At 41.0% G+C, this 12451-nt stretch overlaps 1 protein-coding gene across 1 annotated transcript in view; it reads left to right on the top strand.

Moving 5' to 3' along the window:
- Positions 1-12451, top strand: part of PTPRT (protein tyrosine phosphatase, receptor type T) — a 587995-nt gene that overhangs the window by 545312 nt on the left and 30232 nt on the right. Inside the window, exons 21-26 of the mRNA XM_019539805.1 lie at positions 1191-1267; positions 2687-2723; positions 4704-4801; positions 5613-5729; positions 8293-8447; positions 11494-11629. Of these exons, the coding sequence (XP_019395350.1) occupies positions 1191-1267; positions 2687-2723; positions 4704-4801; positions 5613-5729; positions 8293-8447; positions 11494-11629 (620 nt within the window). The remainder of the gene's footprint in view (positions 1-1190; positions 1268-2686; positions 2724-4703; positions 4802-5612; positions 5730-8292; positions 8448-11493; positions 11630-12451) is intronic.

The raw sequence follows: 12451 nt of genomic DNA, 5'->3' as shown, positions 1-12451 counted from the left end.
GCATCAGTATGCTCAGCATCTGGTCTTCCGGTTCCAGAATTGTAGTTAATAGAATCTACACTTTTTCTCACCTTCAAATATTAGGATCAAAATATGTGGTGTTGGGAACTCAAAAATATTAGATGGTTTTGAGCAATTGGTTTTTACATAGATATTTTTGCACTTAATTATATAGAAACACTAGAATTGCCATACCACATTAGACCTGGATCTTGCATATGACAATGGCCAGCACCAGCTGCTCTAGAGAAACTGAATGAACTTTTGTAGAGGAAAATTAGGGAATAATCTGCTCATAGGAGAAATGATTCGGCCAAACTTCAGGCAGGGATGGGTTTATTTTGTGAAATATGAAGACACGTTATTTTGCCTTATTTAATACAACTAGGGCTGTTCTCTGAAATTGCCTAGTCTTCATTTGGATCTCAAAACATTTTGGGCCTCAATACGTTTTTGCTACAATGAGTTCCATAAGTAATTTCATTGTGTAAAAGAATATTTTTATATAGTATGTTCTATTTTTCACTTTATTGAGTTCCTCTGTGTCTCTTGTAATCTGAGTGAGAGAAAAAGCAAGTGCCTCATTTTCAACTTCATACTATTCGTTAATTTTACATCCCTTTATCATGGACTACTAATGTTTTGTTTTGGTTTTTTTTCACTTATCTAAATGATCCTAATCTTGACTGCTTCAACTTTTATCTCAGTTTCCATAGCCCTGTCAGTCCTTAGCATCTCTTTTGACCATGCCAGGAAGGCAACAAGTTAATTCTAAGTGTAGTGATGGCTTTTGTGACATAAGCACTTCTTTACAAGGACCTGGCTTGAAACCCAGCAATTGAAGAACATTCCTAATATAAATGTAACATCTTGTAACAAATTTTACTAATATCACAGTGAATAAAATAAGGCTGATAGCAAACAAATTATTACCATGGGATGGAAAGAGGCAATCTTAAATGCAAAAAGAAGTGTTCATAAAGTTCTGTGCTATTCTTTCATTTTACTATTTATATATGTTTAGTCAACCAGTTATAGGAACCAGTGGATAAAGAACTTACTTATGATACATATGCCTTCCTGTATCTTGCATTGCCTCATGAAAGCCCCATATTCCTTCCTTTTAGCTACATATGGAGCACTTTAAAGTCTTCACTGTTAACATTACTGTTTTTGTTTCCTTCTTTCAGATGACCATTCAAGGGTGAGATTGCAACTGCTTGATGGAGACCCTCACTCAGACTACATAAATGCCAACTATATAGATGTAAGACCCGTTTGGCAAAGAATGCTGTTGGCAGTTGCTGACTACAAATATGATACAACTGATAGCTTGAAGTTATTTGAATGTTGGGTGTGGGGGTGTACTTCCTTCCACCCCTCTCCCTTCTGTGTAGCCTAAATAGGTGGAGATTTCTAGATATGATAGAGCCATATGTGGCATATGGGATAATGTACTATGAACACAGAAATCAATAACACCACCCTTACAATAGCATTAATACAGACCTGAGGCTTATTGACTATATACATAGATACAGTGTGGGAAGTGCCAAAAAAGATGGAGATTTTTTTTCAATGTGTTAGAAAATAGATTTAAAAAAGCAGGCTCTCCCTCCCTCTCATATATATTGTGATGAAACCCACGCACGCGCGCGCGCGCGCACACACACACACACACACACACACACACACTTCCTTGTGGACATCTGATCATTATTAATGATTAATAATATTCCATTATTTGAAGAGACCTCTTAGTGGATGATAGCAAGAATATATATAATCAAATGCAAATCACTGATGCTTGGGTCAACTTTAAAAGGAAGCAGACACATGCATGTATTTCAGATGAGAAGGCACAGATTTTTACTTGCTGATTACTCTAAGTAGAATCATATAGACATAGGGCTGGAAGGGACCCCTAAAGGGCCAAATACAGACAATACACTTTTACTGCTATAAGTGATTAGAAACTGGTGTATACCTGTAACAGAACAGAAATTTTGCACGCAAAACCAGTCTATACCCATAAGAGAACAGAAGTTCTGCACACGTAGCCTGGTTTAAAAATGGCAGAACCCTGTCTAGGATTCCCTTCTCACCACCACCACCAAAGGACAAATGTATCTTCTTAAACTATGCCACTTACAGAAAGCCGTGTAACTTAGATCAATTCTGCCTTGGGCTTTTTGAATAACTGGACCTAGCTGAGGCCATGTAATGCAACCCCCTGCCAGAGATAGCGTCATCCCTATCCAAGCCATCTAATACAAATCCATTGTCTAATCTCCTAACAAAACTACATGCAAACCTAACTACACACAACCTAAACACAGAATAAGTAAAGCAGGTTTTCCAGAGTGCCCATAGTTCAGCTGTAGGGCTCACCTGTTCTTTGAGGAAATGTGAGAAATGCCACATTCTCAGTCTCTTTCTTGTACAATCAAACCTCTCCTACGAATGTCTCTAAATGTTTCTGGATGATTGCATTTTTAAAGAAGTTCCTGCCATTTGTAACTCCATGGAGAAGTTTGCGAAGGGCTTCTCTTTGCCCATTTAATAATTAGTTTTAGGTTTTTGTTCATATTCTAACAGTTGATTCTTTTATGTGGAAGCTATAAAATACATGCCCGTTTCCCTACTGTTACCTGTGTTTCATGGACCTTTGTGGTTTCTTTTCCAGGGATATCACCGACCTCGTCACTACATTGCCACTCAAGGCAAGTACGGTATCCTAAATTTGAATGTTTCCAAACTGATCCAGGAGCCATTCATAGGACAAAGTCCACTATGTAGAGTGGTATTGACATACAGAAAATAAGATCATAAGATGCTCCAGTTCTTCATTTGTGTATTCTTGCAGGAGCTCAACCTCAAGTAGATTAACATAAAGATCTAACAGCAGTATCATAATGATGGGTGGGTGAGCAAGACATGAGCCCTGGGTTCTTCCTGTGGTAGGGGAAGCACTGGAAAGGAGATGGGTATCCATCTCACCCTCCTGGTCCCCTGCCCGCACACCTTGCACCTTCCCTGCTCCAGTTTATCTCCAGCTCTGGCTTTGGTATTAGGGAGGGCAGAGAAACAGCAGTAGTACACAGTGGAGGAGCAACCAGAGATTCACTGCTGTGAGGGGAAATGTGACCCCCTTTTTTGGCTGCCAAAAACTAGGTGCAGTGCTGACCAGGGTGTAATACTGACCAGTTACACCTCTGTCCTGTAGACTTTAATTTAAAAATGAAGTGTGTAATTAATACCTTCAAAATTGGATTGGAGCTAGCTGTGCATCAGAATGAGGAGGAGGAATTGCATATATGTCTTGGAGTTGATGATATATGTTAGAATTGAAAGAGAGCATTTTATGGAGCTGAGGAGCTTATGAATAGATTTGATTATGCTAAAGAGGTGGTTGAATATATGACTGTAGCCGTAACCTGGATTTTTAGTGACCACATTGATAGTGAAAACATTTATAGGTGAGAGTCACATGAGTAGCTAACAATATGGATATGCTTCTGCTATCACCCACCACACAGGACAGCTTACTGTCCCACACTGCATCATATGCAAGTGCTTCTCAGCCAAGATGCCATGAGATCCTTTTAAGGCTACCACATGATACTAGCACTGTCAGGTGTGCAAACACCTATGTATGATTCACAAGATTAAACCAAAGATTTCAAATAGGAATAGGAATTAAATAGTGTCAAACATGTTCTCACCTGCTGTGGTCTTTCTGAGTTCATTGCAATGGACAAATAACTTTGATGTTCTGTTTTGCTTTGTCTTGTTTTATTTTATTGTAATTAAGAAATGAGAGACAGCTAATGACTAGCATTTTCCAAGAGCTGCCTTGAGTTAAAAAGGTTGCGGGCCACTGTACTACATCCTTACCAGTCACATTAACTTACCTTGAACCCTACCCTAATTGCCAGTTTTGTTTGCCCACAGCACACATTATTCTCATGATTCTCCCTCAACAGTCCTGTCTTAAAGTTCTACCTGTAGCCCCTCTTCTGTTCTGTCCTTATGTATACTGATTAGTAGGGACATATGGGGCAGAATGGAGTTGGAGACTGAGGGCCCAAAGAATGAGAAGTGTGGCTGTATGGAAACTGTAGAGGGTAGGGAATCATGAAGGTGAGGATGGATGGGCTTTGAAGATGAATGCAGGCCTTAGTCTGCAGCAGACAGAAGACAAGTCCTCACAAATTCTGCTCTAATCTGTTTCCTGTCATAACTGGGCTTTTGGTCATAGAAGTTTGAAAAATCCTTCTCCGGGGAAACTTCAAAAGGGAGCTTATCTCTACATGTTTATTCTGCAACGATTAGCAAATATTAAAATGTGAAATGAAGGGATTTTTGTCCTGCTTTAAGTGCAAATCTCAGCACAGCTCTAATTATGAAGCCACTAGAGGATACTGTCAAGGTACAGTATTGGCTTATCGTCTGTATCTCTTTACCTATTTTATTACTAGGATGTATAATGCGTTCATTATAGCCTTAAAATCTCATGTGCCTTACAGTATCAAGTATCTCTTTTATTAATAAACTCAGTATGCTTCAATGAATGTCACATTAAAGAGCAGGGGAATATCTGGTAAGAAAGGGTCAGATATGAGAGTAATAAAACAGGCAGAAAACAGCTGACATTGGAAATGGTCTATTCAAATCTTTTTTCCTCCCTTCTTTTGACTTAGGACCAATGCAAGAAACAGTGAAGGATTTCTGGAGAATGATTTGGCAAGAGAACTCTGCAAGTGTTGTCATGGTCACCAACTTGGTGGAAGTTGGCAGGGTAAGGATGCTGGTTTCCCAGTGCGCTCTATCGTTTTCTCAATGGATGCAACCATCATAGCACTGGTTGTAGTAACTTTCTGTTATTTTGTATAGCTTGCTGGGTGAAATCCCTTTGACTTGATTCAGTCTGAGGGCCAAGTGAATATGTTAAACTATTCATTATCTTATTACCTAGCTACAGCCTGTCATGCTTAATGAGCACCTGTTGTTATGGTGTTTTACTTCCCCTGAATGTAAAGGAAAGGCAGACTTTATTGCTCCTGAGAAGCAAAAAGATTAAAATATAACTTCAGGCCTGATTGAGATCAGGAATTGAGCTTTTCCAGCATCTCAAAAGGAAATTATATTTATTCAAAGTGATCAGTCTTGCAGTCATATGCCTTCCCCCCTTTCTCCTCTTTTTTTACCCATTTGAGTGTTTATTTTATATTTTCCAGATCCTGTATTTCTGTCCTATTCACTTTTCTCCCCACTTCCCAGACTATTTTATCCCCAGCTTCCAGTCCTCTCACCCATCCTTCTTTATCATAATTCTAATTCTTTCAACCTTTAAAGAATCTCTCTGGAGACTTGTTCCTGCCATGCTGAAGTAAATTCTTTAGAAATGGTAATGTTAAATGGGGAGCTGATCTATAGAAGTAGCTGACTTAGTGACATAGAAGCGGAGGCAGGCTAGGAGAAAGATTGAGGTTATCAAAGGTTAACATAAAGTCCATTTTGGATTGAATTTGAATTTGGTTAGGTCAGATTTTATTCTATCTGACCCACTTCCCTATCCATTCGTACTCTCTGCCTCTTCTTTGTTGCAGGTAAAGTGTGTTAGATACTGGCCAGATGACACAGAGGTCTATGGAGATATTAAAGTCACATTAATTGAGACAGAGCCATTGGCAGAGTATGTCATACGCACATTTACTGTACAAAAGGTAAGTAAGTCCCAGGTCACTTTGCCTTTAATGTAACACCCTATCAGGAATCTAAAGCATGAGCCCACAGTCACATGGGAAAGATGCTGTTGGAGATAATTGGGGATGTAAGTTTTGGCTGAGTTCCACCTTAGAAACTTGACTTCTGGGAAGTAACATTCAATATCTTACAAACAACTTTACATCAGAAACTGTATGGAAGCAAAAGTAGCTGTAGGCACATTTCTTAGTGCTTAAAGTCTAAATGCACCCACAAAGCCAGTACATAGATGTCTACATGCCATAAATAATGACTATAGTTATTCACACTGGGAAATTGCAGATGGAAAAAAGCATCAGTAAAATCGGATGCCAGGTGGAGGCCTCTTTTAAAAACAAATAAAAAAGTATTGAAGGCCTAACCATGTACTTATCTTAAAATCTGCAGTTTGGGGGGCTTTTGTTAAGTACTGGTAGAAATTGAAAGTCAGAATTGCAGACCATTGTGGTCCTGCCCAAATCACACTTAGTGTACCGAATAAATGACTTGAAACTTTTTTTCCATCTGACACCTTTCAGGAAACTCCATCACAGCCATGCTGGAATATATTCCTGATTCTAATGAACCAATTTTGTGTTTTGTTAAACCACTGGACAGTTTAGTTGGAAATAACTAATAGTAGCACGTGGCACATCACAGGGCTTTATAAAAGGAAGAAAATCTCTGTGCTTTGTCAGAGCCCAAAAGGTTGGTGACAAAGGGTGTGCCTACATGTGCAAATGCCTGGGCAGGCATCTGTACATGCAAGGAGGTGGGAACATATGTACAAGGGCCCCCTGCAGCAGCCAGCAGGAAGTCTAGGCTCCCCCTGGGTGCTAGCCCAGGAGCTGGCAGGGAGCATGGGACCAGAAGACAGCTGTCTCCTAGAGGGGGCTCGGAGATTGCTCCGTGGCCCTGGCAGCTGCCTGCTACCAGGCGTGGTTCTACCACCAGAGCCTGGGCAGGTACAATGTCCCCCTGCCCAAGAAGCAGGGAACTTCTGGCCCTGGCTCTCCAGTTTGGGACAGGGGGCTTGGAAAAAGTTTGAGGGGAAGGACAGGTCCCAGCCACCTGTCCTGATCTGCCGGTGGGGCAGTTAGCAGTGAGCCCCTGGCTGGGCAAGAAATCCCAGTGGGGCTTGCTGCTAGCTGCCTCACCAGCAGATTTGGGCAGGGGGCTGGGACCTGCCCCTTCCTTGTAGTTTTTTACAGGCCCTGCACCTCGATCACTGGATCCGGGCCCGGGGTTGGGACCTGCCCCTAACCTGGCCAGTGCCCAGCCCCTACTCCATGACTGTGAGGCAAGGGCTAAGGAGATTGTTCTCAGCCTCAACTCTGCAATCATGAAGATGGGGCCAGGCACGAGCTCCCAGCCTATTCCCATCCCTGCTGTATGATTTCAGAGCTGGGGCTAGGAACCAGCCTATTCCCATCCCTACTCTATGATTGCAGAGCTGGGTCTAGGAACAGGATCCCAGCCTGTTCCCAACCCACTCCATGATTATGATTGGGAAGCAGGGCCTGGGAGTTCCCTGCTCCTGGGGCAAGGGAACATTGTCTCTGACCAGGCTCCAGTGGCAGAGCCCACCCTAGCAGCAGGCATCTCCCAGGGCCAGGGAGCAGTCTCCTTGCCCGGCTGACAGTGAGTAAGTTTGCTCCCAGCCAGCCATCTACACATGCTGTACAGCTCAGTAACTACTCGCGGGTAAATTTGCTACTTATATTTCCAGGTAGCAAATTTACTCATGATTAGAGCAAAGTACTGCACAGTAAGTGTCTTCATATACAGACGGTGAGGCTTACTGTGCAGCAATTTGCTGTAATCTCAAGTAAAGCATCTTGTGTAGATGCACCCAACATACTATAACTGGGAGAACTTTTGAAGCATATGCATGGAATAAACTAGTAGTATCAGTCCAGTTCATAGAGCACAAGTTCCTGTATTCAGGACAGATAACAACACTCTCATGAAATGACCCAGGATGGATATGGGGACAAATTAATTTCCTTCTAATAATCTCTTTTCAGGTTTGAGCTATACTGGAAAAAGTTGTTATTCCATTGCTTGTGCTATATGTGCTCTACAGAGTTCTGTCCCTAGACCAGTCAAATAGGAATTTTTCATTAACAGTATATTCACTTCATTTCTAAAAATTTGTGGAAAGGACTCAGTATTGTTTTGAATGTGTGTTGGGAATTTGTGCCACTAATGGACTCTCCTGGTTTGCTACTCTTGTGGCCCCCAAACACTAAAGTTACCCCATAATGCTGCTAATCAGCTAGTGTTAAACTACACATAAGACAATGCACTTTGAATGGAAAGCTGATAACCACCTTCATAATCCTCATCTTTACATTACACGCTTTGTTTATAATTGAAGATATAATCTGTTGATCTTTCACCCTGAAATCTTCAGTAATGAGAAATGGTATGTGAAATGTTGTGTATTATTAAATTGAAATGTCTGCTAAGCCCTCTGAATGGAAGACAAAAGCAATAATAATTGGTGAGGTTGCAGTTATAGAGGTTGCCTTGTCTCCTCAGAAAGGCTACCATGAGATCCGAGAGATTCGTCAGTTCCACTTCACCAGCTGGCCAGACCATGGGGTCCCTTGCTATGCCACAGGTCTTTTGGGCTTTGTTCGACAGGTGAAGTTCCTTAATCCTCCTGAGGCAGGGCCTATAGTTGTACACTGCAGGTATGCTATCCCTCTATTCGTCCTCTCTCTTATCTCCTATTTTTCGTAAGTTTTTTCCTACTGTATCTAGCCTAGCCACCACCCAGCTTCTTTTTATTTCTGACTGTATGATTTGCCAGTGTTCAAAGTGAACTTGCATGCAAGAGAACAAATGTCTTGTAGCTTTGTGCAGCCAAAAGCACAGAAGACCACTCCGATAGGGAAAATTCTCTGCTGACACAGGGAGCTCTTAGCTAGTCCCCTCCAGGTTGCTGGGATAACAGAAGGAAATGCGGCATGGCTAGAACATCTACCCTCATGTGAGAATTTCACCCCGTCATGAAAATTTGTGAGAGGCCTGCAGTGAAGCAAAACCAGGTGATGGATACAGTGGGGGAATATCAGGGCATGCAAAGGGAAACTTTGACCCACTTTCATATGTTCCCTAACTTCCACTTTGTATACTCAGGCCATAGGCAAGGACTGGGCTCAGGCCATCTGGTTTCTTTTCTCCTTTGTCCAGTGTGATCTCATCTGTCCTGTAGCATTTCAGCTTCCACTTAACCCAGAATCTGGGAGCTAAATTCCATTTTTGAAATCTGCTATATGCCTTCTTGCAAACAGATTTGATCATACTGTACTAGGAACAGCTGTCTGTGGTTTAAGAAAGGAGGATGCTCAAAACATTGCCTGATGTACTCTTTACCTTTGAATATTATTCAGATTGATATTTGCAGTGTAGCAGTGGCTAGAAATCCCAACTGAAATTGGAGTCCCATTGTGGTGGTCACTGTATAAATGTATAGGAGACCGTCCTTAGTATAAAAGCTAACAACCTAAAGAAGGCACATAGAAATTCATGAGTTGTGTCTAGTTGTATAGCAGATCAGTGATAAAGCCAGGGACAACCTGCAGGTCTCCTGACTCTGTACCCAGTGCCATATCTAAACCATATTGCATTTTAGGACAGTCTTCTGTTTCCTGCCAATTCATTCAACCACAGCAGCTCTCCCCAAAGATAGAAAACACATCTCAGTAAATATCTGTGAAAGCAGTACTGCCCCCACAATAACTTATGTATAGGAACACCGTGTTTGTCACTCAGCTAGCATTCTCTCATATCCAGTATGAAATCAAGGCCTGATGAATCAATGACAAGACTCAAAAGCAAGCAGTCAATTAAACAATGTAATACAAAGTGAAAGACCCCTTCTTCAACCCTGGAGCGATAAGCTGCTACCTTAATAACTCCTCTCAACAAGGACAGCTACAAATGGTGCCAACAGTCATAAAATCACCCACTCCTTTTCCTGAAATGACCTAATAAAATTGCTTTGATATCAAAATAATATTATGACCTCAGATCATTGAATAAGAATTGTCAGTATACCATTCCAAAAAAAACTTTGTTGCAGGAACAGAGATTTAGTTTTTCTGAGTGGTTTCCCCAATACTTATGCTACCATACAACACACAAGTGCATGTTGTTAGAAGGAAAGTGTTGATGGAATAACAAAGCCAAAGAGAAAGTCAAAGACCCAAGTCAACAGTCCCAGCTTCCATCTCCAAAGTCAGTCAAAATTTCTATTTGATGTTGTTTCATACCACTCCCTCTTGGTGTGGGTGGGAGGGAAAAAGAAAGGGTGATAGGAAGGAAAAGATAGAATAAAATATGGGGGTGGCCCCAGCACTCCTCTCCCCCCCATGAAGATTAAATAAAGCCTCATCTTTTTCATTCTATCTGTTGAGCAAGCTGAGATTCACAATACAACAGAAATGAGCCCCAGATGCAGGCAGGATGTAACTCTTCCACAACTCAGGGTTTGAATCTGCTGCGTCAGAGTACTGACGTGGGTCTGGCCTTGGAAAGAGTCTGATCCAGATTCATCAGTGCAGAGAAAGCAAGGGAGATTTTTCATCCTTCACATTTTAATGAATAAATGCCATTTCCTTTTTGTTATTTATCTGCTTTTGAATTTTAATGACTAGCTCTAAGTGGTAATTACCAAATTCTCCCTACCGATGCCTTGCTGGATAATATCACTGTTCGATATTTATGAAGTGCCAGGGTCCTCTAAATATAGAAATGTTATAACTATTTGTTAAAATTTTGAAAAGCTGAGAGATAAAGGGAGAGGAAATGCCATTTATTCATTAAAATTCTGCAAATGAAAAATATCTTCTCTCTATTCAGCTCTTGATTAATCTGTTCCATTAATTCATGGTCATTCATATCTCCCTGCTTTACAGCACTGCTGGAGTTCGAGACAGCTGAAGTTTTCTTGACTGGAACTGAATTTTTTCCAGTTTCTTTGAGGGTAGGGGGAGATGCTTCCTTTCTTTTTTTAGCCTTCATACCTAGACAACGCAGGTAATTTTGCAGAAAAAAAAGGAGGACGCATTGACAACACATTTAATAAGAAAGCCACATTCACAAGCAGCGGGGTTTCTAAACTGAAGTATTTCTTAGCCTGAAATTATAGCACAAGCCCCACAAATCTTTCTCTCCCCTAAACCCAGTTTTCTCTACCAAGACTGATTCTCACTGACTGTAATAGGGGAGGGTGTTTGCAGATAAAGAATGATACTCCTGTCCAGCATACCTGCCTGAATAAGCTAGTGCACTTCTAAAAAAAAAAAAAAAAAAAAAAGGCTCAAGGAAAAAGCCACTTCCAAAATGCATTTTCTGGAGCTGCCTCTATTTGCAAGAGCCTCTCAGTTAGCAGCCTGGAGGAAGATGCCCTGTATCTCAGGTGTTTACAGAAGCATTTCTAGATAAGGCTAGAAATATCATTATATCAACAATATTCCTATTAGTATCTAAGAAAAGACATTTATTTCTCTGCCCCTCTTTGCTGCCCCCTTCCCAAGAAGTGCTACCTAGTTTTCTCTTCCTAAATCTCCACCTGTCTCAGCACCACCAAAAATCAATCCTGTATTCTGGGGTGAGGGAAGAAGTTTGCTAATGAAGGAAAACAGCTGTTCCTACAATCCAGATTTTTTTTCTCCTCTCAGAAAACACTGCCTCTTCGTGGTCCATTGATCTATCCTTCATTCTTTTTTGCAGTGCTGGTGCTGGGAGGACGGGGTGCTTTATTGCCATTGACATCATGCTTGACATGGCAGAGAATGAAGGTGTGGTAGATATATTTAACTGCGTGCGAGAGCTGCGATCCCAGAGGGTCAATTTGGTGCAGACAGAGGTAGGTGCTAGCAGGTGTTTTCTCATGATTTAATGCCTTCCTGTCAGTCTCTCCTCAACAGAAGCCAGCAAGAACTTAGGTCAGCATTTGTTTTCACCTGTAGATGTGGAATTCTCTGCGGCTAAACGTGATCGTGCACTTATTGAATGCTCACAAGCATAAGCATATATTGATTGCACCGTGTTGCCAGGGTAAATCTTGCAGCTTGTTACCCATCTAATGGTGCTTGTTTAATTTTTATTTTTTATTGATTTATTTATTTTGCTTTGTAACAAACTAGCTCATGAATCCTGCTACGTACCTTCATACCTGGTACACATATAGGTACAATAATTCTTGGAACAGCCCCTCATATAATTTTACTTCAATTAATTGCATGTAGCTAAACAGATAAGTGAAATGCTGCATGGAATATGTTTATCTTATTAGCCCAAAGTTGTAGGGAACATTATTTATTGAGTTATTCAGACTTTCAGGTTAACCTTAAGTATGTATTCACTCCCTTGGAACTAGTCACACAATTGAATTTAGATATCTACCCAAGAACTTCTGCTGAATCAGGAAAATGCTAAGAGAAGAGTTCAGAATTATAATTCTGTGTATATTGATTCTGGTTGCAATAAGAAGCCTCCAATTTATCATAACGTGTACCCTATATATCCCCAAATACCAAAACTCAGAAGTCCTTTGTAAAAAAAAAAAAAAAAAAGAAAGATGTGTGTCAGTGCATCTGTTGGTGGTGATGGTCCTACAATGGCTTCTAAACATAGTCCTGCTTTTCCAGGAAGGATTACTGGCCAGGCATATGAGGAGAGGCTGAGG

Source organism: Crocodylus porosus, unplaced genomic scaffold (genome assembly GCF_001723895.1).
Source record: "Crocodylus porosus isolate Cpor-Errol unplaced genomic scaffold, CroPor_comp1, whole genome shotgun sequence".
NCBI lineage: Eukaryota > Metazoa > Chordata > Crocodylia > Crocodylidae > Crocodylus > Crocodylus porosus.
This window is presented reverse-complemented; position numbering and strand designations above follow the sequence as displayed.